Genomic DNA, 27710 nt, shown 5'->3' with positions numbered 1-27710 from the left:
GATTCTCTGGTAGAATTCCACAGAGAAAGAAACTAGTGTGATCATAGGATAGAGCTATTGCAGTTGTCCTGCCTTTGCCTGGTGACAAATACTTCATTGGACAGCTACATTGAGAGCCCTTCCCCTTTATGCCTGTATCCACCACTTTTTCCCTGTTCATCAAGAAATGTACTTTGTGGGTTGATTGTACAAGTTAATTGATCTTTACTCAAGGCTTGGTGATCAATCTTTTTTGGACTGAGATTATAAAACCCTGGGTTGTAAATGGTCCCTTAAAGTATCAAGTAATAATATCACAATGATTTTGTTTTGTTGTAAAGCTGCATAGAAATTATTTAACCTTATAGTGTTGGGACTAACGACTTTCAGAGAGCAACAGATTAATAGATGTGTGTGTGTGTGTGTGTGTGTGTGTGTGTGTGTGTTGATATTACTGTTCTCTCTCTAATGGCTTGTTCATTAACTTACGACTGTGGTCTTAATTGAGGGCTGTTACTACGTAAGGACGGTGTTTTTGAGTCTGGCAATGTGATAAATTGTGTCTGTTTCTATTCCCCGAGGCTAATAGATATTTGGTTTTTAAAACTCTCATTAAGCTGCCAGAGGGAAGACAATTAAAGTCACCATCCGTCTGGGCTCAGGAGAGGCACACTGCTGGGGACGGGGCGCAGGCTTCGGAAGCAGAGCGCGTGACGTCTGATCTGCAGCTTGCCGTGGATGGGACCCAGGGTGATGACTCCAGTTTCCTGAAACTGAGTTTTCTCATCTGTAAAGTGGCCAAAACATGAATAACGCAGCTCAGTAACAAGTGAAAAAAATTAATATGTGTAACGAATAATTAACGCACAGGTCAAGGGAGTATAGTTATTGTTTCCTTTGACTCCATCATCCTTACTTATCAATGATAAACTTTACAATACTTCCTTCTGGGCTGCCACATACCTAATCCAGGTCTAGTGTTGGGAACAAGGGTCAGTCACAGTGACTCTCTTTCTACTTTCTGAATGAAAAACGCACAATTGCGTTTGTAGTTTGGGATAGTGGAGAAGGAGGGGAAGGGAGATGGCAGCAGTAATAGAGGTTTGACCGGATAAAAAAACTGTTAATATACATGCACCATATTTGACTTGGACCCTGTATGTATTTTACATGTCGATAATTTCCTCACGTGGGGCTTTGGAAGTCAGCAGGAATGGAGCACTCAGCTTGCAATGAAGAGTTGTTTAATAAATTATCAGTTAATGTCTTCAGTGCCTATGAAACACATTTTTAGCTTGTGTTTTTGCAATGCAAAGAGCTCCTTTGTTCTTTATTTTCATTTTTAAAATCACCTAAATATTTCTTAACACTTAAAAAAGTCTGTAGTCTTAAACTGTTCAGCTCTTTAGAGGTTGGGCCTTTTTGCTTTAGGTAAGTGCCCAGGACGGGCCGTGGCTTGTAGATGTGGAACAAGAAAGCTGGTGGGATCTGAGTAGGGCCGCCTTCCTCAGCCTCGTGTCCCTTTGCGGCAGGTGCAGAGCTCCAGAGTTTGAAAGGCAGAGCGGGGAGCTCTCAGAACCTCTTTGACCTCCACTCAAAGAGACCTCCTTGACCTCCACGAAAACCAGAGCTCGGGGCCAGCCTCTCTGGTTCTGAGCAGCGCCTGCATCTTTCAGAGCTGCTCTGACAATGAAAGGCAATGTCTGAAGATATTATTGCTGTTTTGGTAATTTTTCACCTGCCTGTCATAGATCTCTGTAATAGTGGGAAAGGGAAATGGAATAAAACGTGGGTAATGGCAGGGATACTCAGAGTTATGTGGCTCTCGGGCCACATTTGCCGGCATCATTCACCTGGAGAACCACACGACTCCAGTATGATTGGTAGAACTAAGTATAACGGTGCATTCGTATAGCAAAATTAGAAGTCTTAATGAGCCACTAATTAAGCACGGAGGAACCCATGAGATGAGAGAGCTGTGGTGTGAACACCACAGCCTTTGAGAAATGGAAAGCCTCTAAGATTAGGTGTGTCTAAACTGAGAGAGTGTTTCTATTTGTCCTCCTGTTATCCCTGTTTGGCTGGGAGTTTACGGAATGTTCTTGTGTACATAATTGTGTATAATATGTTTTGACATGTGAAAGATAATTGCAGTTACCTAGTAAAGACCAAGACAGCATGTCACACTAAATAATTATCAGATTATTTCTGGATAGTGTCCAGGCTGCAGGGTAAACTCTGTTTTTACCAAGAGAACTACCTATGCATTTGTAACTGGTTTATCGAAGACTTACCTCAATAGACAGACCGCCACATAATGGGATTTTCCCTCGCCCTACACATATCTCAGTAGGCTCTGTTAAATACTGCCTTTCATCTCTTAAGCCCATTTGGAAGATTTCTTACCTTTCCAATACTTTCATATATTAAAAAAGCTTAAGTTAAACAGAACGTGGTAGGTGGGGCAAGCAATGAGCCCCCTGAGCACAAGCTAGAAACCAGCCACACGTGCTACAGAAATCATGTTTGGAAACATCATCAAGCAGTGAGAATAGTGACGATGAGAGAGACTGAAATTCCAGGGAATGAAGGACTTCTGGGAGTACAGCCCACAGGAGCCTGTGGGTTTTCTTCTGCAGGCCTCTGCCCACCCGCGGGGCTGCTGCTGTTCAGAGAAAGGGCGCCAGCAGTGCTTTGGAGGAGGTAGTTGGATGAAATGAGGAGTAGTGAGCCCAGAGACCACAGGTCAATGTCCATTTTTTTCTCGGAAGAGACTTGCGGCAATCTGAGCTTTGCAGGCTGCTCAGAAGCCAGGCAGGCAGCTTCTAGAAAACAGGGGGAAACCACCCACGGGTCCCCAGTGCCTAGGAGACTGGGGAGAGGGGCCACAGAAAAGGAGCAGGAGACACAGTCCTCAGACACCGAGGGACTAGAAAGGCGTTGACAGCAGCAGAAGTCGGAGTAGCAGCGCTTTGCAGCTGGGAGACAGAGAACCCAGCAGAGACTTTGGTTTTCATGTGTAGCTGAAGCAACAGACTTGTTGGAGACTAAAGGGGACTCCAGCTCATAGCTGGGCTGCCTATAAAGCTATTTGTTGGATTTTGAAGCTGTGCTGGGCACTGTGCAGAGGAGGTGCTTGGAGGCACCTGGGAATATCCGACACTTTCTCAGGGTGGAAGAGCAAAGGCCAGCTGGGCTCTCAGTCAAAGTCCCGGACGGCTAAACTCTAGTCTACAGCATCAGGAGACCGGGTGTCTTAGTTTGCTAGGGCTGCTGTCACGAGTGCCACAAACTGGGTGGTTAAAGCAATAGATATTTGTTTCTTCACAGTTCTGGAGTGTGCAAGTTCAAGATCAAGGTGTGTGTTGGGGTGAGTTCTTGTAAGACCTCTATTCTTGGCTTGCACAGGGGCCCCCTCTTGCTGACTCATTACATGGTCATTCCTTTGTGTCCACAGCACTGTTGGCTGTTCTTCTTATCAGGACACCAGTCCACTTTCATCAGGGTCCTACTCTGGAGGCCTCATTTTGACGTGATCACCCTGTCTCCAGATGCAGTCACATTTTGAGACATTGGCATTTGGAGCTTCAGCATATGCATGTGGGCTTGGGTGGTTGGGGGAGTGGAGGGGTTGGGGAGGTGGAGAATCAGCCCTCAACACAGTCTCTCCAAAATTCCAGCCCAGTTCTGACCCAGATCAACTGCTGACTGGATGACCAGAGTACCTCTTTAATTTGCATAACAAAGTAAAGCACTTCTCTGATCAAAAATATTATTCAGAGCTTTTTAAAAATAATTTTTATTTATCTTCAGAGGGGAAGGGAAGGAGAGAGGGAGAGAAATAGCAATGTATGGTTGCCTCTCGTACGTTCCCTGCTGGGAACTGGCCTGCAACCCAGGCATGTACCCTGAATAGGAATAGAATCATGATCCTTTGGTTCGCAGGCCCACACTCAATCTTCTGAGCTACACCAGCCAGGGCCATTATTTAGAGCTTTTGCAGATGACTAACATTGAAAGAAATTAATGAATACCTTCAATGCCAGAAGAATAAAGCCCATTCCTTATTCCTATTATGTTTATGTGCAAATGGGTATCTACCATTCTTATCTGTGACCCATTTCACTCATAAGCTCTCCCGTAGGTCAGAGCTTCTCAAACTTTAGTGTGTGTATGGATTACTTGGGAACCTCGTTAAAATGAAGACTCTGGTTCAGTAGGTCTGAGTGAGCCTGAGATTCTATGCTTCTATAACAAGCTTCCACCAAGCTGCAGACCTGTAGGTGATGAGAACGCATACGGGAGTTTAAGAAACATTGTATGATAATGTCTAAGACCTCTTCCAGCACTGAAATTCAGTTAACTTTTTAAAAAGCATCTTTTTGGCTATTCCCCAATACAAGGCACCCTAGGAAATGTAATACTGACTGAGCAGCTTTCTCCCAGTGTGAACGAGGGCTAGTCAGGTTTTCCTGTGTTTCAATATTAAGGTAGTTTCGTGTTTCGTTCCAAGTAAATGTGATATTACTATATCGTCTAACTCGAGATACACAGAGAAGTAGAATAACATTTTAATTAGTAAAAAAAGGGTGTCTTCAGTGACATATTCATTATCAGAGACCTTACCAGATGTGACAACAATCTGAGAAGAGCATCTGGGCTCTCTCTGTGTCCCCAGGGTGTCCCCTGTCATTGCCGATATCTTCCGATCTGCCTTCTCGCTGAGCGTCCGGGTGAAAGTTGCTCCTTCCCCACTGAGCAATGAGGGGATGGATTTGCCTGAGACCGGGACATAGACACTGCTGCACAGAGTCATGGCCACATGGCCACCCCTTCTCTGGATCTGGGAGCCTGGTGGTGTCCTAGCATCTGAGGAAACACCCTTTCCTCATTCGTAGTTACTCACCTGTGGAAACCACTGCAGCCTCCCCTCCTCCCATGGGGGCCTCCTGCCGCACTGTTCGTACCAGGGTGGCTTGTTTAGGGAGCTCTTCTCCATGGACTTAAGCCTTGGACTGCCCCATGCAGCCGCGATTGTGGTAGCCCGAGCAGCCTCCTGCTTGGGAACAATTCAAGTCCAAGAGCTGGTCTGGAGAGTGTTGATGGAACAGTGAGTATAACTCACTCTGTGCTACCTGGTTACCTGTCGATTTTTTCTTTTTCCAAGGTAACTTTAGTATGTAGAATTCTGAACTTATGAAGTTGAGAGCAGGAAATGAATTTGTTTTACATGAACCTGAAGAAATATCCAAAATGAAGTATATAATCTTTTGCATGATCACTCCTTTTAATTGATCTGTCTTGCTTTGTTTGGTACCATGAAAATCTAGACAAAAGGAAGTTGTATGATTTTAAATGTGTACTCAGACAGACATTCTTATGTTCTGGGAAGGGACAGGGAGGGGTATAGTGAGGAAAAACAGGGATGAGAACTGGTAATGAGACCAAAAAAGGGACAGAGAATTCCTAAGGAAGGCCAGTAAATCTCAGGAGGCTTGATGTTAACCATGAGCTGAAATATTCCACAAGTCAGTGACAGCCGTTGCTCTGCCCCTTTCTCATTAAGAGGTCTCTTCTACATCTCTCCAGGGCTTTAACTTTTTTTTTCAGTGAAATATTTCTCTTCCCTCCCGACCGCCCTGCCTCTCAGCCTTCCTCCCTTTTCTCCTCTGTCTTCTCCTCCCTTCCCCCTTTTTTCTTCCTCCCTTCCTTCCTCTCTTCCCCTTCCCTTTCTCTCTCACTTCCTTCCTCTCTTCCTCTGTGTCAGGTGTTGCTCTAAGTCCTGAAAAGATGTAACACAACAACCGATGAGACCTATTACTAACCCCACGTTAGGGGTAACTGACATCAGGGTGACCGGCACAAAGAGGTAAAATAATGCTCCTCCGTGACTCAGAACAGAATTGGGGTGACTCGGGGGCTCTGAGCGTGGACGCCTCTGCCCAACCGCCTTCCGTGGTTTCTTACTGCCTGTAGAGGGCACAGAGCTCCGTGGGAGGTGGTCCTGGACGGCCGTGACCCCACTCTGTCTCCTCAAACACATTCACCTCTCGCCCCTTCCAGGAAGGTCCTCATGTTATAGCATCATCCAAATACTCACTTTCAACCATAAGTGGCCTTTTGTAACTCTGCGATGCATGCCTTGTGTATAGCACTTCGTGCTTTGTCACACCCTTCATTGCCTGAAACTCCTACTCATCCTTCAGAACCCACAGCATCTCCCCGACACTCACAGGCTGAACTGGTTACTACTCTCCCTGGAGGCTCACGGGAAAACGCTCACCTTTCCGTTACAGCATTTAGCACATTGTACTGGGCGATGCACACATCTGTCTCCCCCACCAGACTCTGAAGTCCCAGATAGAAGCAACGGGCCCTTATTCAATGGCAAACCCCATGCCTGCCACCTAGTTTGTGTTCCTGGTACTGAGGGAATGTCATGGATGCATCATGGATGTGTAACCCATGTGTCATGGTACCAGTAGTACTGACCTTACATGTGAATATTTTACAACTGGACATATATACTGATATAAACAAATGTTTCACATGAAAATCCAACTTGATACAATTTAAAACTAGTTTATAAAAGGTTGGTCTTCCAGTTGCTCTAAACCAGGAGAAGCTCAAGGTCTGATTTAAACAGGCCTTGATTTAAGAAAATGTGACATGACCTACTTTTCAAAAACACTTGTACTAAGTAGAGTGACGCACATTTGCTCTCCCCTCTTTTCTCAAACACACTCACGCATGCTGCGTATGGCGACCTGTCCGTGAATATCTTTGTAGTTTTCTCATTCCTGCAACTTCAGGTTAAGAATCTTCTTTTTCTCTGTTTGTTTACTCATATTTGTAAGAAATGAGTGTTCTGTTGATAAAATCAGTATAAATTTAGGAGTTCAATGACCACATTGCGGAAATCGTGGCTTTAATTCTAACTTCACCCCACATTACGTCACATAGTTTGTTTACACCTACTTAACGAGGTCCTACATGTGATGACCTTCACTAGCTTCTGACTTCTTTGACTTTATTTCTAAATTCAAGCATATCCCTTTGGTTAATGTTATTTGGGCATTAAATGTTTTCTTAAAGTGGTATGTAAATACACATATATGTACGTGTCTATGTGTTGCAAGTGTGTGAATATTTATTCGCTGTCTATATAGCCCTTCTAAATATGAGTATATAGTATGTATACATGTATAGTCCATATATGTGATCTATTTATGTATTATATACCTATACATGTGGAGAGAGAGAGGGAAAGATACACCATATATACGCATGCTCCATGGTCCATTACAGCTCACTATTAATATATAGTTTCCTCGTCCTTTGAGGCCAGCTAATGGTTTCCACGTGATGAGGCTGAATGGTCCAAGTGAACATTCTGGACTAAAGAACATCGATGTAGCTACTGAATCGCAAATGCTTCAGTGAGCGCTGAGTCATGAAATCCTGAGTCCACGTGTTCTGCAGATTGCGATGGCTGCTCTGTTACATTTCTCTTGTCATTCATTCTGTCCTCTGGTGAACAAGTTTGTGTCATAATGACTGATCTGTTGTAAAGAGTGTTAAGCTGGAGGTTGAAGTGGACTGTTTTACCATGGCCTGCAGGCTTTTTCAAGCAATGGAAACCCTGTTCAAGCTGAGCAGGCCATGTTTGGGGCATCACGAGGGTGATCGTAAGCATCCCTTCGGCCTGGGAGAATTGACCGGGTCAGCAGTGTCGGGGTCGAAAGGATTTGAAGAAAAATGTGTTCGGCAGTGCTGCCTCTCCAAGAGGGTTTTGATCACATGACCTCTACAGTGTTGATCCAGGTGTTCTGGGTCCCTCTGTCCAATCAGCACCACCCCCCCCACCCCAGCCCACTGCTCTCCAGTTAAACAGGGTGTGTTGTATATTGACCTGTATTTGCTTAGCTTGTTTATCTCACCCTTAACTTCAACCAGGACATACAAGACCTAGGCTCTATATTTTCTCTTGCCTTTACTAGCTCCTTCTTAAATGAGGAAGATCGTCATGCTATCTTCACATGAGATATTTTTGTCTTAAATAGATGGAGATGAGAAAGAGACCACATACTGGACCTGTAAGGCCCGTGAGGTGGCCTTTAAACCCAGAGACCATAGTAACACAGGGTAGCCTGAATGTAAAACTTGCTAACTAGACACAGGTCACAGTGGGTAATGATTTTCCTGGGCCTTTACTTCCTTGACACCTTTGAAATTGTCTATTGTTCTTGAGCATCTAAGGTAGTGCACCTTTGAAACATCAGAGCAGGGTTTTTTTTTGGACCCATCAAAGGTACAACCACCTTTGATGGTCAGCAGAAGGGGACACTGCCCTGCTGTCTCATCCCCAGGTGCCATCTCCGTGTGCAGAGTAAGCTGCAACCCTGCCATTCTCTGCAGCATTTTCTCAATCCATTGGGAGTTTGCTCCCCAACAGTTGTCAGTTTGGCTCAGATAAACTCTCGTAAGACTTTTTCTTAGGCTGGACGCTTTTTTGTTGACATAGAGAACCATCGACTTGGCAGCCGAACTTTAGAACCCATATCTGGGGCAGGAAAGATCACTAAAAGTTTGAAAAGGTCCCCAGTAATTCTCTTGCTCAGCAAGGAGCAGGGCTCACCGCTCAGTAGGAGATGGATGTCTACTTATCATTGAAGGTGTTGCTGTGTCACTTGGAATGCTTTTCAAATGTGTGAAAAGCCTACCCAGATGATGGATTATTTCACACGCTTTCCCTCTCCCCCAATTGAGAATTCATTTTCAAGTGAATCCAGATGATGGTATCTGACAATTCGGCCTAGAATTCTGAAGTGAGGGATAACCTGTAAGGTCTGGGTGCTTCTTAAGAGGATACATACTTCCTGAGCGTGCATGGAATAACTTCCCCGCCAATTCTGTCCTTGCCCTTGAATATTGGATGAGGATTGCTTTTTCAGGAAACTAAAGGTGATTCACCTAAAGGCCAGGTATTTCTGTCATTGGCAAGTGGTCATGAGTGAGGATCCAGGCAGCTCTGCGTACTGAGGATAATCAGGACATCTAGGAACTATAAAAGGTCAGCTTCCTTACGCTGCAGTGGGAATTGTACACAGAAACTTCCATAATGATTAACCACAGAGTCTGAGCTGACGTCAGATGAAGCAAAATAAAAGGCAGTGCCTGTGAAGCATCTGCACTGGTTTCTACTCCAGAGTCTCACGGAACACATTTGTCTCTCTCCGTAGGTTCGAACCAGTGTCCAGCCTGACCACAAAGATCCCCTGCCGGAGATTGGGGTGAGTGTTTCTTTTGTTCCCAGAAGGTGCGTGCATCATGTCTTTAATCATTTGGGTTTTCCCTGGCCTCCTGCCTAATAGCTGATGAATGAGAGTTCAATGAACAGGGTGTGACTAGGCAAGGAAGCTCTGTCACATATTTGCTGGATTGCACGGAATTCATCTGTTGTTATCTCCTGAAAATCACCCTCCCAGGAATCCATATTCACTTCATCTGGCCTGAGACGGGGCTAGTCCTCGCCCCGCAGGTAGATGAGATGCAGTTCCCAGCTAACATTCCTGGACCAATAGGCAACTGGGAAAATTGTAGGTATGAGCGCACCCTCTTCAGGAAGGAGGCAGAGAACCCACCAGCCACAGGACGGTGAGGTTTTGTGTTTTCTTTGCCAGAACATGTTGGAACAGTCATGCAGGTCAAAACAGAAGGTGCCACCTACGTGGAAATTCCTGCCAATGGTTTCTGTTGCAGGTGAATCACCGTACCCCCAGCTTTTAGACGTTGGAAGAGCAAGAAAGTAGCAGGTGATTTTTGCTTCCACAAGGCCAGGGTGGGCAGTGGTGGTACCTGAAAAGATGGCCTAACAGGCTGAGAGGGCTCTGTGCATTTGAAGAGGGGGAGAGAGTCCAGAAATGTTGGGTCCAGGGAGCCCTGGGGGTACCTAGCTGCAGGCCTATTGAAATTCCCCAAAATCCTACAGGCAACTGACACCCTCTCCAGGTCAGTGTGGGAGCCCCTTACTAGGTACCATTCATTTCCTCCTTGGCAACAGCCGCCATCTGAACCTGCCAAAACAGCCCATCAAAAATACGCACCAAAGTTGAATTGCCTGAGAAGAGTGTTGGGCATCTCTGTGCCTGGAAGAATATAAATAAAGGGTACTCGGTGCTCTCTCATGCCTAACACAAGCTTCTGGTTTCTTCTTGGGGGCAGGAGGAATCCCTCAGACTCATGGGAACCTCCATGTCCGTCTTCTGCCTTCTCTTTCACTTCTTGGACTGGTCTCCCTTTCTCGGCCAGGCTCCGGGGGGACCCAGACTACGTGGCCTTCCTTTAGGTTCTCCAGTGCCTCAGGCCTTCACTGCCTCCTCCCTGCTCCGGGCTGAGGTCAGACACCTTTTGCTGGAGACCACCTTCCTTCAAACTGAGTTATCACACCTTTACAAGTCTTTCAAACAAGGTAACACCTTGTGGAATTTGCAACCATTGATAAGTTAATGTTTATTTTATAAGGAATTCTTTTTTGACATCCCAGAGGAGATGGTTGAATTTTCTTCTCTAACTGCTCACGCCCACTCCCAACTATTCTGTATTCAGTCCTTTTGCTTGAAGCTTTAAAGACATCTTGACCTCCTTGTGTGAATTTCCTTTCCATTACCTGTTTCTTTTCTCATTCAGATAATTGGAATACATCTTGCTCATTTTAAAAGCTGAATCTCTCCTCTGACTTTAAATTATTTTCTTCCAGCCGCTCTCGCCCCCGTTTCCCGCTACATACAGGCTGGCCCTAGCCGTGGACGGAGAGCCGAGTCTGACCCTCTCACACGTCCGGCCCTCCCCTCCCCGGTTGCCCGCGCTGCGGTGGGCGGAGAGTGTCCTCTCTGCTAGTCCGCGGGGCTGGGGGGTGGGGAGGGTTCTTTCTGCTGCTTCGATGCTCCGGGCTGACGCTGCCTGGTGGAGACCTCTGTGCAGCAGATAATGCAAATGCTGGCTCTCCTGTGAGCACACGGGTGTGCGAATAGTTCACGCGCCCACTTTCTCTTCCTAAGGCATAGGAAACCATGTGACCGTAACCGTTCAGTTGACAGTGAGGAAAAAGTACCTGGGCTCTGACAAAGGACTGTCCTGTGGGTTACGTGAGGGGAGATGTCATGCATCAGCGCCAGGAGAGCACCTTCAACTCCTCAAAGACCTTCAGAAACTTACACCACAGTTCCTGCATGGAGTTTTATAAGGACAGGTCAAAGTATCCTCGCTATATCCACTTAACCTCTAAATCAGCCTATTCAACAGAAATATAGTGTGTACCACAAGTTTAATTTTAAACTTCCTAGTATCCCAGGCTTTTAAGTACAAAGAAACAAGGGAGATTAATTGTAACATTTTATTTAGCCCAAGACTATGTGTAAAATATAATCATTTCAACGTGTAATCAATACAATTACTTATTAATAAATCATTAATCGCACTTCTTTGTCTTCGTGCCATGTGTTAGAAACTTGGTGTGTATTTTATACCTAGAACACATTTCAGTTTGGAGGCAGGGCTTATACCACGCTAAACTAGTGGCTGCACTTTGGACAATGCAGCTCTAGAAGGTACTTGGAAAACCTTCGGAGCTCCCTTTACATTTGAGTATAAAGGAAGCCTGTATTTTGAGCAAAGGCTTTGGGAGATGCACAGATACAACTGAGGTCTGGCCAGCTTGTGGCTACGTGGAGGGGATGGAGCTTCGTCTGACCCCCTGTGCAGCACTGCTCCAGGGAGGCGGGCAACCCGGTGAGTGGTCGGGAGGTCTGTGACTTGCTCAGAGTCCCCACAAGGGCTGCTGAGAGAAACTGTTTATCTGTACACTCCCCGCAGAGAGCAGCCAGGGATTGAGACAGGTGCCTTCCTATTTTCCACTCTGCTTGAAAGCACTCTCTCCAGCCAGGTGAGTGATTGAAATCACGCATCAAGCCATTTAATGATCATCTGCTTTGGGTGCGTGGACCAGAAGGATAATGGTGCGCGGCACTGTTGTGAGTGGGCTAGAAAGGTCGAAGCTGTGAGTGGTGCAGACAGAGGGCCTGTCAGAAGGAACGGAGATTGCCACCTGTCTCCGCAACAAGGCACGGTGTGACGGGGAAAAGCAAGAAACCTGGACTTGGACTTGGCCTCTGCATATTAACTAGTTCTGTGACCCCGTGTAAGCCAGTTAAGTCCTTTGGGCCCAGTTTCTTCATACACAGACTTAACCAACTTCCATGTTCTCAAGTGCCAGGTGCACATTTCTTAGGCCCGACAAGCGTTTCGTGGTCTGATAAAAATCCGAACTATAAGGAATCACAGGTAACCTGTGTTCAATGACAGTAGCTGTATAGGACCGTATTCCCTTGGCATCTTAATTTTTTCACTTTTATCTATAATTTTTTAAATTTATGTACTTTTCTGAATCTAATTTTTATTTTTAAACATAGATATGCATATGTGTATATACATATTTTATTGCAGGAATTTCTCATAGAACATAGGAGAAAATATATACTTTTAAATACTCTGACTTCTTAGAAGAGTACATAAGGCAGTCTTATCAGACTTTTAATTCACCTGATTCGGGATGGATTAAGTCACCTCAATCTCCATGCTGATACTCCCGGATGCTTCTTCCCATTTCCTCAGCAGTGTACTAAGTGGGTAGCTTCGACTCTAATAACAAAACTGTGAGGAAGATACACAGCGATCATATGCAACTTTCTCACAGGGAAACTTGGGCACAGAGGCAGGGAGTAGCTTGTCCAAGACCCCAGTTTGTGAGAGAGAAGACAGAGAAGGCTCCGTGACGCTGTCGCTGTCCCTGGGTAGTTGGCCTGGGGCCTGGGGGAGGGGTTTATTTGCCTGGATTTCCGTTCTAAACAGAATGATGGGCTTAGCACCACACTTTAGACCTCTGAGCGGCAGCTCCCAGGCTTTACATTGTTTGTTTCTCCTTTTTTACTTTCCCCTGGTATTGGAACTCCCAGTTCAAAGCCTCCAAAGTGAGAATTTTGAAAACCACACCAAAGGAGTGATAGAAAACATTGTTTCTTGAGTACAATTTAAAATACAAAAAAATGAAAAGAATTTTGTGATTATGATTACAGTGACAACAAAGATGAAATAGCTTTACATTAAGTTCTGTTACATTAGGCAGAACAAAGTTATTTATATTACATTCTTGTCTCCTGCTTTTCCCCATGGAAATTCAGATTTCAAAAATAGAGAAGGCTACCGTCCCTCTAATTCCTTCTTTTACCAGGAGTCCAGTGAATATTCATGCGAGTGAATGACGTGTTTTCCAATTTCGAGGGTTGCAGAGGGTCCTAGTTTTAATTATTTTGAAGTAAAGCAAATACATAAAAACCTTCCAGAAAATAAATGTACAGGCAATGCCACTGTTAGTGTCGCAGTGTGAAACAACTATACATCGTCATGAAGCTTTGGGATGTCATGCAGCAGGTAGTCTTAGTGTAGGTATTTTGAAAATAAATCTGATAACGTTCACGCCTAAATAACAGCTCCTGTGGTCTGATACGTTGCCCTAATGTAAAATGCTATGATGCCGTTTCCTGGGTTGATTTTTAATGCGTTGTATTGTTTTTGTGAGGTCGCCTATTATCCCGTGAGACTGAGCAGGTGGCTGACAGCTGTGCTGGGAAATAGTGGCCCACGGGCATTCGTGGCTCACACAAGCACTCCCGGTGCCGCCCCTGTGTCCCGGGCACTGTCCTGGGCTCACAGACGCTGATGCCAAGGTCTCACTTCCACAGAGCTCCTGGTTTGGGCGACAGGAGAGACATCCAGTGGCTTATGGCCACTGTGTCTACTTGCAGCTGCGCCTTATGGCGCGTCTGTTGGCCGTGTCTGAAAATAGCTACTCCACCTGTCTCTCCTTGCTACATTCCAGTCTGGGACATTTGCTCTTTTACTTGCTGAACAGACTACAATAACATTCATGCAATGTGTAGGGTTTTCTTAAATTAATTCTAAAACCATCTATGCCATCAAAATCTCAAAAAGCAAATGCTGAGGCATTATGAAATTTATAATCAGTTAAGACGTTTTTTTTTTTAAGGGAGGATAAGAAGTGTACAGTGGAAATTTAAATGAAAAATGCTGATATCAGTAAAAGAGAAAGTGAGACTTCTTTAAAGTACAAAGGTTCAATGAAGCTACACAGTAGTACACAGTCTACACACCAACATTGTTTTCATTTTCCACATTCAGCGAATTGTGGTAGCTGATAAATGGTGCTCCTGTACCTAACAGAATAACTTGCAGCTCATGCCCATGCCATTCATTCATTTATGGTCAGTAAATATTTATCACATGTCTGCCATGCGCGAGGCAGTGGGAGTTTATCAGAGAACGAAACAGCTCCTTGTGGAGCCTCAAATCTCAGTTATTTGGGTGACAGGTACAGTGTAAGCAATTGTGTGTGTGTGTGTGTGTGTGTGTGTGTTGGTGGCAATAAGTGACAACAGAGAAAAATCCAACAGGACAGGGACTAGAGAACAGCAGAGTCTCCATGTTCTTTTCTCTAAGGATATTCTCCTTGGCATTTCTGATGAAGTCGTACAAGTGCTTTTGTTCCGCTGGATCTCTCTTAGGCTCTCTCTGCCCCTTACTGAAAAGCCACCCTGCACTTCTGCGTGCTTGGTCCACACCGCTCCTGGACGGCCTTCTCTGCCCTGGTTCATGGGCATCCATCTCTCGTTGACCTGGCCTCAGAGCCGGTTCCCACAAATGCCCATTTTCACCTGATGTCCTTCACCTAACAGTCTCATAGTCTTCCAGCACCCGGGCAACTTCGTGTCTAAAGCAGCTCTTTGAATTCAAGTTAAACAATTGGGTTGATCACTACTAACATATAAGCATGTCTAACTTTAAAACTGGATTTATTTCAAATGTTGGCCTTTAATCTTTTGCAGCAGTTCTTCCATATTAGAACTTCGAAAAGAGGAAGGACAATTCTTCCCAGAAGCTTTTCTTTCCTATTTCAACAAACATTCAGTGTAGATGCAGCCTTTTATGGGTAGAATAATTGCACACTTTCCTCTGAAAAGACCCACCTGGCCCCCAGTCCCTCATTCTAGTGCAACAGACCTCTGGAGAGAGAATGTTCTGGAACATGCAGTGTTGACTCTTGTAGCATATTACAACCTGTTGGGTAGCAGTGGGTTTGATAGTTTCATGTTTACTCCTTGACCTTGAGGGCAGAATGAAAACCCCTGTTCATGGTTTACCCTAATACTGAGACTTTTAAATCAGGAGTAGCCAGGAATGTTAAAAAGTCATGAAAGATGTTTATCTTGGAAAAGAAAAACTGATTTAGAGTCTTATTCTTTCCTTTAGGAGTCAAAGAGTGGAGAGAGGGGATATTCACACATAGTCAATGCGCAGTATGACAGGTTAAAAAAGCAATTTTGGAAAATGTAGCTGAACGAGTACCATTTCTTTTTGTGTGTTGGAATGAAATTGTCCCGTGCTAGTATAGAAATAACAAAGGAAACGAACGCTTTAAGCAGTGCTGGGACGGGGGAGAAATACAGCATTGCTATTTATAACTTGTCCAGAGTCCCACATAAAAATAGCTCCAACTAACAGATTTGCTCATATCTGGAATACAACGTTACCGCTGCCAGGGACTTGAGGGATTCTAGTAGGGACGGCAACCGTGTTGGTAACTATTGAAAGTTTATCATTTTTCTTTCACCCCAGTGTTCATACGGGGAGAAAATTAGCTGATGGAAAAGTCATGGCTTTTGTAGGACACATTTTGTTATTTTCCAGGATACTTGTCTTTGTTTTTAGTGAAAAGGATGCATTTGTACCCCTGGAACTTACCCCATGAGGTGCTGGTACTGGTCATTATTATAGTTCAGTCTGTGAAATGTTTGTCAGGCCAAGAGATTTAACATTTATTCTTCCGAAGACAAATTTCCTGTAGTTGGTGTGACAGCAAAAATATTAGGAACCTCCAAAGTTAATGAAAACTGTTCTTTTTCTCATTCTCAGCGAAGCTTCCTGGGCTATGCCAGCTTTCAAGTGGGGGAACTGCTGAGGTCGAAGGAGCGACTGCTTGCCCTGAGCCTGAGGTGGGTCTCAGTCCGAGATAATGCCGTTCAAGTTCATCACCTTCAGTGGTGTTTACTGAATGCTGGTTGGCTCTGAGAGTCACAGTTCTTACACATGTTTAGATGTCAGTTCTCAAATGGCTTACAATTTTCCGTTGCAACAAGTTACATTGAAACAGCCATTATTTAAGTTCACATTCAAGTTCACGTTTCAGATTGTCAAAGGTTATTAGCCCTTGTAGAACATTGCATTATCATTAAAGTGATGACATGTTTTGAAAGTAAGAAAGCAATAGAAATAATGAGCATGTTATTAAGTAATTTTTGTTGTTTATTAGAATGTTACTTTTTGAATTGAGTGCATTCTTAGGATTGAAATATATTGGTTAGAGGCAACATGACAGGGTTTGTTTTTTTTTTTGATACTAGAGGGTGAAATGGTTGTTCTGTTTTTAAATCTTATTTTGCTGCTGTACTCCTACATATAAAACAGAAGTTAAAATAGACTCATTGTGAAACAGGGACTAGGTAAGAGCTGCTTTTGAGTGTATGTACAATTTGTTTTGATATAAAAGATGAGATAATCTTCAGGAAGTACCATAGTGTTTTAATACTAAGAAGACTATTAAAATATTTCTTTTTAGCTTTATACTAAATTTGAAACAGTGATGTTGTCTTCGAACTGTATAATAACTTTTGTAGTTCCGTACATGGAGGACATTGTCTGCAATATTTGTACAGAAGCAATGACTGTGAAAATGGTATAGAACCCTACTTGCAAATGGGAAATGCTTGTGTTGTGCTGAACATAGAGACTACTCTCTGTAAAAGACAGTGTCTTAAGTGTGTTTGCTGTCTGACCCAGCTGCCAAGGACCCATTTGTAACCACTCATTTTTTTAGTAAAAATGCAGTGATTTATGCTGGAATTTGTGCTGCTGGCTGTCTCCTTTTCTGGTTTTTCTTGACTTGTACAGTTTTGTATTTTGACTTAATAGATAGTACAAAATAATACAAAGTAATTTATTTTCATGCAGAAAAATAAGCATGGGTGGGTCACAATGGAGCCACCATCTTTCCTCCGCCTTCCTTGAGGCTATTTCTTAAATATCTGCTGTTTCTTTTTGGTGTTGTATTTTATTCACAAGACATTAAAAAATCTTTATAGTTTGCAAGTGTTATTCCCAATCAAGTTTTGTTGCGTTTATTTTTATTTTGAAGGTTGTAAGGGCCAGCTGACAAGTCTAGCTTTGAACATCACTGATACCCTAGAAAATAACCTATTACCAACCTAGCAGGGGGTTAGATCTGCCCCCAGGGCCGCTGAACTCAGGAGATGATCAGACCCTGAGCTAACTTAGAACTACTAGTAGGCGCGTGTTTTCTAGATAAGCCACATTAAGCTTTATTCCTCCCTTTGCTGAGTGACAAGCTGCAGTTTTGAGTTTATCCTGACTGTTATTAAGAGCAGCATGATACACAACATGTAGTTGCTGCCTTTGACACAGCAACCCGGGGACCAGAATTCTTAGTGAGATGAAAATGAGTTGAACATACCCGCTGCCTTTGAGGGGGGAGGGGAACCGAAGGCTCAAGTTTAGAGTACAGCCCTTGGAAAGAAATAGGAATAGAATAATCTCAGGTTTAGAGGCTACCAGGGCAAATTTCTACCTTTGGTTCAATACTCCTAATGCCTATTCACTTGACTTTGATGGTATATAAGAAAACAAGTTAAGCAGCATTGAATTGGGTTTTCTAGAAAAAAACAACTTTTGAAAGTCAATTTCGAAACGGCTAAGTTATTATTCTTTCCCTTTTGTGCTTTGCCACATGTTGGGATTTCTGTCCCTGTGAACCAGACACATTATAGACTTATGTCGCCTTTGATCTCTGGGGCTTCGTGTTTTTTACTTCTGACATAATTCCCTTTCTCTCTGCTGCCTTGATGGTCTCTGAGGTACTGAGATGAAGAGCATCCAGCTGGAGATAAGAAGGATGTTTTGGTTGTTTGTCTTGTTTTGTTTTTCACTGATTGTATCTGACTTCTATTCCTTTTAGAGTCCAGACATTTTTAAAGCAATAGAATTCTCAGATTGTTGTGTTTTCCAGTGTATAGTTATATGGGGAAGGCTCTTAAAGAAATAAACATTAGATTTCTGCTGTCCATTCTTAAATTTTTCCTGTTTTATGTAACATTTGTAGACATACATATTCCTGCGTGTATGTACATATCACAGTTTGTGTGGCAGTATATGTGGGTGGCCATCTGCATGATTTTAGGGCTATTTTTTTCTCACAAACTGTGAATACTTGGATTTTCTATCATCAAATATTTGTGCTTACAGAAGTTAAGATCCAAATTATGATATCTGTATGTTTTTATTTCTTGAAGTTTTGTTAATTTACCCTTTATAAATGCACAGGCATGCACACACACACTTCAGTCTTGTTGTTGGTAAAAATAAAAGAACAACAGGAAAAAAAACACGTATTTTTAACTCATGTTCTTCACTTGAGAGCTGAAGTAAGGCTATGAAAAGGCTTTTTAAGGCGGGACACAGTTTTCTTCTCTAGTGCACTCAGCGTGACTGAGACGAACCTGCTGCTAGCGGCTCATGTGTTGGGAACCCAGGCGCCTTCTGGGGCCACGGGGCCGTGAGTCCCAGTACGTTGGTTCTCAGACTGCGATGCGTGTGTCTGAACTCCACAGAAACCTGAGACCGACCTTGGCCGTAGACTGATGGTACAGTTTTAAATGACAAATGTCTTTTTCTCTATTCAAATGGAATCAAACTTGCTTAGAATTTTAATCTCCTACCTCTACTCTTTTCGTGCACATAAATGAAAGTTGTGCAAGTCTTTTTACTTTGAACACTAGACCCATTCTTTAAAATTCTGCGTATGACTGAATACTTTTGTAACAACATCTGTACAACATGTTTATAACAACGTGCATGCCCATGACCAAACCAGACACATGTCTAAGGGGAGCCCTCCCTTCCCCGTGTCTGGTGCAATCCAAGTGGCCATGACAGGCAGCTCCTCCAGGTGGCTTCTCTGACTGGGACACTGGCTCGGACCACATAGACATGTAGGAAGAGGTAACTAGCATTCTTTGAGCTTTATGAGGGGTATGCATATAAAAGGCCATCGTGTTTGATCTTCTAGTAACCGTGCCTGGAAGGTGATACTCTTCCTGTTGCCCTGCTAAGCAGACTGAGTTTCCGAGGTCACGCAGCTGGGACAGGTGGTGATGTGGAGACTGGGAGAGAAGGGTTCTCGATATCAGGGATTTCTAGAGAATAGATGTTTTGTTTAGTATCTTGGAATTAAATCATTGCAGAGCCCTGAAGAGACCTTGGCACCTCGGCTTCTTCTTGGACACCTGTAGTGGCAGGGACTCGAACTCGGAGGGCCAAGCCTTCTTCCATTTTCCAACAAGCCCATGTTAGAGAAGTGTCCCTACGTTGTCCTGAGTTTCATCGCCTTGTGGTCGTTTCTGCTCTCCTTCCTGAAGTAAAATGAGCCTCATGCCTTTTTTTCTGTGATCACATTGGAACAGCAGCCATTCCGTCCAACTATAAATTGTTTCTCTTTTTTAGTCTCAGTAAGGAATGTCATGTAATAGAACACCAGACTTTCACCCCAGACTTTGGTTCAAGTCCCAGCTTGTCAGCCACTGCGTCACCACGCATGTCTGCTCTTTAATATCTGTTCCCAGAAATGGGGGTGATTCTGGACAATCAGTAAATATGACGATGTCCTGTGCACTTCCTTGCGTTAGCAGAAGGTCCTCTACGGAGATCGTTCTCCTTGCTTCTTGTTCAGTTTGCTTGCCTAGTTTGCTGAGATTCTCTCTCCACAATTCTCTAAGCTTGTCAAGGGCAGAGGAGTCAACCTAACCTTTGATCTGGACACGCCATTTCTAGGATCTGAGGGATGGGTACTTACCTGGAACCTAAATGCTGACTGTCATCACTGTCTCACGAGAATTGATTTCTTAGGCACAGATACCAGCAAGAGGCTTGTGGAAAGCAGCTTGGCGAAAACAGGCAGCATCCCAATGGACATGGGGAAAAATAAAATTGGTTTCGACTTCATACTTTAGCAACACAGCGCTGAAATCAGAACAGAAATTTATACTTGCAACGCAGCGCGTCTAAACTGCTTTGAGAGTTTACTCATGCATTTTATTGCTGATTATACTAAAGCAGTCTGCAGAAGTCAATTCAAGAGACCTCTCTCAGGACCAGGCTGTGAGAGTGAAGGGAGTCAGCAGCCCAGGAGTAGGGGCGTTGGCTTCTGAAACTGCTTTTATTCTTTTATGTAACTGCGTTAATGTTTTTTAGGGGCTCAATTGCTTAAAACTATCAAAAGCTCTAACGTGAGCCATGCTGTCATAACTGTTAAAGTTGCATTGATTTATTATAATAAGGTAAGAGAATGCAAAGTATACAGATAGTATCAGATTAGGATAACAGGAAGTGGAGACATGTTATTTTGAGGCCAAATCCTGGCCCTTCTGTTGCCTGGCAGGCTGGCTGATTGCTTGGAGCCTGGTTTCCCAATCTGTGAAATGCGGGTGACAGTGGTGCCCACCTCACAGACTTGTGTGTGTGTGTGCATGTGTCTGTTTTCCGGTGAGAATGAAACATATTATACACAACTTAGGTTGTGTGCCTGAAATGGTATCTGAGGCAAAGCCGGTAAAAGAGAATGCTCATCATTCTCATTACCTACTACTAAAATTATTATTATCATCGGTGTTAATATTTTTTATCTCATGCAACTGAACCATCTTCTATTTATCACTTAAATGGCTCTTCAGTTAAATGGTATGACCATGGAGACCAAATAGCACTTCCTTAGTTTGCATTATTCAAAAGACATTGTATTTGTCAAATTGCAAACTTGAGTCTTCAGTCACTGACAAGACAACACACATCTAGAGGACTTCAACAGCAACTCCACTCCTTTAGAAAAGCAGTCTTCCCTCTTTTAAAATGCAAACCACACCGAGTTATTAGCTGTACACAAAGACCTACCTGCCTAGGAAGTTTGAGAGCTAATTTAGCTTTGAAGATAATTTTCAGAGATGATTAGGCCTGCAGGGAATTCTGTTTGACTTGAAAATGTTACATTGTGTTTGCCGTGCTTACCAAAGTCACTTTCGTCCCTATCACCCGTGTTTCTGCTGCTCTGGAAACTTTGTGTCGGCTTTTTCCAAGCAGGATTTTTTGAACACTAGCCTCCTTCAGTTATATGTGCACGTTTACTGAATGAAGTTTTATGGACAAATAAGTTTGAAAATGCTGTATTTAAAAAAGGGAGGTGGACTTCCTTGCTGTAAGACTCTCAGAGCCTTCATGAGTCCTCAAGGTCCACAGGGACTCTCAGAGGACGTACATCACCTGCAGCTTTTCCCAAACCAGTTTGACCATGAGAAGCTCTCTTCATGGAACACCTCTTCACAGGTTAACACACACCAGGTCCCAAGGAAGGTAGCTCTGTAACTTACGAAATGTTGGTTGAAAATAAAAACAGCTCTTTCCCCCAGAAGTATGTTCTTTAACACATACCTGTAGGCAGGCACGCGGTCTTCCCCCAAGTGAGCACTGGCTCCTGCACACGCCCCTTCCACTTCCACCCGCAGTGCCACACGCACACGCACTCACAGCTCTCCTGTGATTTCTCCCGTGCCCATCGTATGGCTGCAGGTGCCGCCAGCGGCACGGCAGTTTGCATTGCACTCACACCAGGTCCTACGTAGACACTGACTTGTGATATTTGTCCAAAACCTATGGGGAAGGAGTAACAAAATGCATGCGTAGCCTTTGAAGTTCATTGACAGAGTTTACGAAGCTTGAATAAGTAGATACACTCTTAGATTCAGTCACCCAATAATACAAGTGTCCTACGCTGAGCTCTTCCCTGAGCTCTGCCTCGAGGTGCTTTTTCTTTCTCGGCTGATCTAGTATAAGAGCCATCGTTTGAACTCATCCTTTCTCAAGTCCTTATCTGATCATGCTCTTGTCCTGTTTTAAACTTTGTACTCCCCCCACCTCTGAACAAGCAGGAACGTGGACATGAACATGTGCAAAAACCTCAGCCAAAGTCTACAAGGCCACAGATCCGCTTTTTGGCCTCATCCATAGCCTCACACTTCACTCTCCACACGACCTGCCTTCCTCCCTCATGGGTAGGGGCTCGTGTGCCCTTGGTGCTTTCTGAAACTGGGGTCAGAGTACCTGTGTTGTTCAAACTACAAACCCTTCTTCTCAGGGATTTGAGCTCGGTTTCAGCTTCAGGCAACCGGACAACCCATCTGTTGATGTGTCAACGTCACAGCTTAGGTTCTTGGCCGCACTGCCTTCCAGTTATTTTTCCTCCATCTGTGCTATGCCCTGCCCAAGGGACCAGTGCAGCCACGAGACCCCGGTGTTCTCCACTTTCACTCTCACGAAGACCTGAGGGGCAGCCGTCTCCAAGCACGTTGGTGAAAAGGTCTGGTCTCCTCCACCTTGGCTCGCCATCAGCTCCTCAGTTTCACCAAAGGGCCATGTTCTGGCACCAGGCTTTTCAGTGCTGGTGTAAGGGCTGGTTCAGGGCTGGTGCTTGAAGAAGCAGGTCAGAGCTCATCGTTCCTGTTCCAGCTAATAGAGGCCAATGCGCCCCAGAAGGTTCCCATTTATTAACTGTGTTTCCATTGAGGTTTGACTTTGCTTTTCCAGTGACACATTGTCAGTTCTTCCTAATATACATGACTGAGCTGTGCTATAGAAAATGACCTTACCCTTGACAATGTGTTCCCGCTGTTGGGATGCTCTGTCCTGGGATTTTGTGCCCTGACTCATTAAGTGAAACTCACGGATGTCTCATGCTGTGGCTCAGCGTGGCTGTCTCGTGGTGAGAGTGTGCTTGAAAGAGATTGTGCTTGAAAGAGATTGTTTGCAATAAGACTTCAGTGAGATAAACGAATCGAGTCAGGAAAAGGAAGAAGAATGCTATTTTATGAATGGAAGATAGGGAGACTGAAAATACACAAAAATAATATGATAAACAATTTTTAGAAGACAAAAGAGAAGGATGGGATCAAAGATAAAATGATAAGAGAGCAGGAAAAAAGAAAAGGCAAGTTTATTTTGCTTTACTTTATTACATTTTGCACCTATATAAGCAAATTGTTTTTCCCAAGGCTGTGTTGCCGTGGGGGTGAGGAGGGGATGGGGGTGTTGCTTCTAGCACTGGGGCCAGCCTCACTGTGGGTGACCCATTAGGTCCCTTGGTCAATGCACTTCAGCTTATTTGAAATCAATAGACAATATTAAATAACTAAGGATTTGTGTGTCACCGACGAGTTTTTTATATTATGGGACAATTTTACCATCTTGCACAGTAAGTTTTTAAAACTGACATGATTGAAGGCAGGTTTAATTGGACCCAACCTAAGTGCTACTGGGCCTACATTATATTATTTATTATAAGAGCAAATTAAACGACCACATTCACTTGGAGATGCATGCTGAATATTACTTCTGTCTGCTGTTCACATGTGTAACTTGGAAAGTAAACAAACATATTCAATTAAAACATAATATTGATAGAAACAAAGTTGAGGTACCGTAATAAACTTGGTTTCATCCTCATCCATCCATCAAAGGCGTGGCATATAGAACTTAAGCTTTATTTTATTTTCATCTTCCCCCGAATTGATGTAGTCTCTGTAAGTCAAGGCAGGATTAAAACTTTCAATCCTCAATTTAGAAATGGTGCCAGATGGGGATTATTTTTCTCTTATCTAAAATCAAATTGAAGATTCTTCCAGGGGTTTTCCCAGTTAATAGGAGAGGCAGTTTCTCAGGTTTCTCAAGTTTACTGGTCCGTCCTACAGACTGCCATCCTGCAGACTGCCATCCAGTGCTCCATTTCCCAGCTCCCGAGAATTATTTCTAGGACGAGTGGGAGTGAGCCGCTTCTGTGGCCAAGGGACAGAGCCTTCCGAGGCGGAGGGGAGCGCCTGTGGTTGTGACATTGGAGGGAACAGGGGTTCCAACACTGTCACCGGGAGCGAATGACTTTGCTTAAATGTTCCCATCTGTCTATTCATGATAATAATGCCACTGAGATGAACTTAAATTATGGGTTCACAAGCCAGGTTTTAAGTAAAAGATTCCTTTGTATGTCTATAGAAAATAAAGCTTGTTCCCTGTTCTTTCTTTCTCATACCGTCTCCTTTTTTCCCTTGAACCCTGCCAGGACCTGAAGAAGGTGCTATTCAAACAATGTTATCTTCCCTGCCAAGTGCATTTGAAAAAATATATTGAGATAATAAAGGATATGTGAAGGCCTCAGTGAAGGGAAAATAATAAAAATACATATAGTTGGCTTTATAATATTTGTTATAAAATTATTATTTTTTCTCAAAGATTGTTTTTATAAATTCTCTGAGTTCAGAAATGCCAGTCATGGCCCTGGCTGGGTGGCTCACTTGGTTAGAGCCTCATCACATACACCAGAAGTTTGCAGCTTGGTTCTCCATGAGGACACAGACCTGGGTGGCAGGTGTGAGCCCTGGTCAGGGCAGGGTGTATACAGGAGGCAAGCAATCAATGTTGAGGGGGTGATGATTTTAAAACATTTCTAATCATGCACATAAAATGAAGCAGACCAATTTTCTCTGAGTTTCAAAGCTAAGGGAAGTAAATAACAGAAATATATGTATATGTATATATATCCTGGAGAGTGTTTTTTTTCCCTTTTTTATACCCTATGGGTTCATTCCTCCATAAAAGTATTACAGACTTTCCACCTGATGTCTTCGCTACAGAGTACAGAAGGATGGTCAGAAAGAAAGGCTGATGAACTTTCAAGTACTAGGAGGGTTTCCTTCTGGAACTAATCTGAAGAATAGACTCCCAGGGAACTCTGAGACTAGAGGACAGACTGAGAATGGAGAACCAGTATCATTTCACAAGTGCACACGATTACTCATTCTGGGCAAGAGTTTCCCCTCTGTTTTGAGTCATGTGTGTGAATAAATCAGGGCACCAAGCTGGTCCGTGAAGTGCAAGTGCAGGCTGTGGCATGGCCATGCAGGTTGCCTAAGGCCGTGGCTGGGACTGGAAACCAAGTCACGTCGCTGGAAAGAGCCAGGATCCAAATTCTAGCATTAACTCGACATACATGTCCAGAAAGTAGATTTGTGTGTGTGTGCTTTAATATCAGTCAATACATTTATTGTCCTGTTCTGAAAATTTTTTCATTTATTTTGTGATGGTTTGGAGTAGCTCCCAACAGCTCGCACCAAAGGTCCTAGGAAACCTGCTTTCTGAGCTCCCTGATCTTTCCTCCAAGCACCAGACACCTGGGCTCCTGGGTACAGGCTGGCTGATAGAAAGCCCGAGACATGATTAGAAGCTTGGAACGTTCAGCCCCACACCCTACCTTCCAAGGGGAGAGGGGTTGGAAATTGTGTGAGCATTCCTCCATGCCTACATGAGCAGCCTTCCAGAAAAATACCCAAAGTATGGGGCTCAAATAGCTTCTGTGTTGGTGAACACATTCATGCTCTTTGGGGGGGGGTGCATTTGCATCCTCAGGACCGAGGCTCCTGTACACAGGCCCTTCCAGACCTCACCTGATGTACCTCTCCATCTGGCTGTGCATCTTCACCCTTTATGATGCCATTTCTAACATCATAAGCTGGTGAACATTAAGTGCTTTTCTGAGTTCTGTGAACTGTTCTAGCAAATGACCAAATCCAAGAAGATGGTCATAAGAACCCCTGATTTGTAGCCAAGTTGGACAGAAGTTCTGGGTAGCCTTACTACTTAGTGACCAGGAAGCCAGATGTAAATAGATAAAGAAATAACCATCATTTCATCTTTTGGTTTTCATAAACAAATAAAAAAAATCAGATGTAGCCTTCTGATTGGACCAATCCCAGCTCTGCTGATGACTTGTGAGGGGTTCTCGACCTTTTCTCTGAATCTCCCTGGGCCTCAGTTTCTACAAAAGGTAGAGGATGGTGCTTAGAGTTACTTTCTGCTCAAGCGTTCTCCGATTTTACTCAGTTTTAATACTGGGTTTTCAGGAGTTTATCTCAGAATGAAACAGAAAAACCGCTGCATTCAGGGTTGTTTCAAGCTTGTGAAACTTTTATTTGGCACATGAACTTCAATTCAGTTCTAAAAAATTTACAAAAGGGTATGGAAGCATCTCTCTTGAACTGACAATTCCAATTCTTTGACTGAATTTTTACTCTTTTTGCTTCCTTTGAGAATGTCAGCTGCCAAATACCCAGGTCCCTTATTTTTCTTACATGGATATTTTTAGAGATGTGAAAAACACTTAACTACTAATAAATATGCTTTCTTATGATCCAAAAAGGTAAAATAATTCTTTTAAAGGGAGATATTTGGATAACAAATATTGCCCTCTCCTGCACTTCATGTTGGGAAACTGGTACAGGACATTTGACTGATTCCGCTGATTTTCCGATTCCGTTTAGCATGAATAAAAGACATTCACTTTTCATGTACTTGAACTTGCCATGAGTCTTGAATTTTGCCTTAATTACTTTCCTTCCTTTTAACAAAAATTTCTGCAGGGATTCTTATTGTTCTATCCAGACTGTTTTTACTATGAAATGTTTTTACATTTTGACCTCTAAAGTAATTACCAGGTGACTTAGCAACACAGTATTAAGACAATGTAGCAAAACAACCTAAAATCAGAGAAGGGGACATTTCAGGTTTCATAGTATTTTCAAATAAGTGCCGCCCTGTCTGTCCATGCATGTTTTGCCCAGCTAAACTGAGTCTCCTTATTGTGGCAAACCATTACTCATTCTTGGGTCCCCACACAGAAACCCTTCTTCCACATGGTCGTCCCTCGTTTTCCCTGTTTGTCCACTTCTAACTCTGGCCCCAGTGCTTTCTGCTCCCCAACTCTATTCTGATGCCCGAGGCCCCTCCTCAGCCCCACGCCCATCCTCAGTCATTTTTCTTCATTTAACTGGCAGCTGGCTCTCTCTGCCTGACAGCCTTGCTGAATCACTGCCCTCACACCTGCCGTAGCGTGGGCGTCCTCTGAGAACTCTCGTGGACTGAGGTTCATGGCCTCAGATATTTCATTGGATTTGTCACATTACCTGGATGGTTGAAAGAGATCACCCGCCCTCATTTCATGAGGATTTTAATTCTCAGTTCACTGTGTCCCTTTTTATCACTGCTCCTCCTATACGTCTTATGAATTGATCTTGTCAATTCATTGGGTTTTTAGGATTTTCTCTACCTGCTTTGCAACCCATTCCCTTGGTCACTCCCTAGATTTTGTCATTAATCTCGCCCCTCCACATCTTAATTTTAAGTATTCTATTTTCTGATTCCCATCTCAGATCTTCCCACTAGCCTCCTTGTCACTCCTTGATGCTACCAAGGCACTGATCCTCAAAGTCATGCCTTAGAGCTAACATTTTGTTCACTTTCTCCATACTTGTGTCCTCACAGCTGAGGAGGCTAGGATGCTTGGAATTCTGTGCTTCTGGGTTTCATGAGAATTCATGGCCCCTAACTTCGAGGGTGCCCTCACTACCAGTCTACAGTCCTGCTAGGTCTCCCTGCTC

At 43.7% G+C, this 27710-nt stretch overlaps 1 protein-coding gene across 5 annotated transcripts in view; it reads left to right on the top strand.

The window, feature by feature from the left end:
* Positions 1-27710, top strand: part of INPP4B (inositol polyphosphate-4-phosphatase type II B) — a 515731-nt gene that overhangs the window by 327928 nt on the left and 160093 nt on the right. For 4 of the 5 annotated variants that reach the window (XM_037126042.2, XM_053658182.1, XM_053658183.1 and 1 more), the window contains exons 8-9: positions 9222-9272; positions 16027-16106. In XM_037126042.2, the coding sequence (XP_036981937.2) occupies positions 9222-9272; positions 16027-16106 (131 nt within the window). Of the gene's footprint in view, positions 1-9221; positions 9273-15617; positions 15692-16026; positions 16107-27710 lie in introns of those variants that run through there. The other variant, XM_053658185.1, reaches the window with a different exon arrangement.

Source organism: Artibeus jamaicensis, unplaced genomic scaffold (genome assembly GCF_021234435.1).
Source record: "Artibeus jamaicensis isolate MK-2021 breed Jamaican fruit bat unplaced genomic scaffold, CSHL_Jam_final scaffold_537, whole genome shotgun sequence".
Classification (NCBI taxonomy): Eukaryota; Metazoa; Chordata; class Mammalia; order Chiroptera; family Phyllostomidae; genus Artibeus; species Artibeus jamaicensis.
The sequence above is the reverse complement of the archived record's forward strand: the minus strand, read 5'-3'. Positions and strand labels throughout refer to the sequence as shown.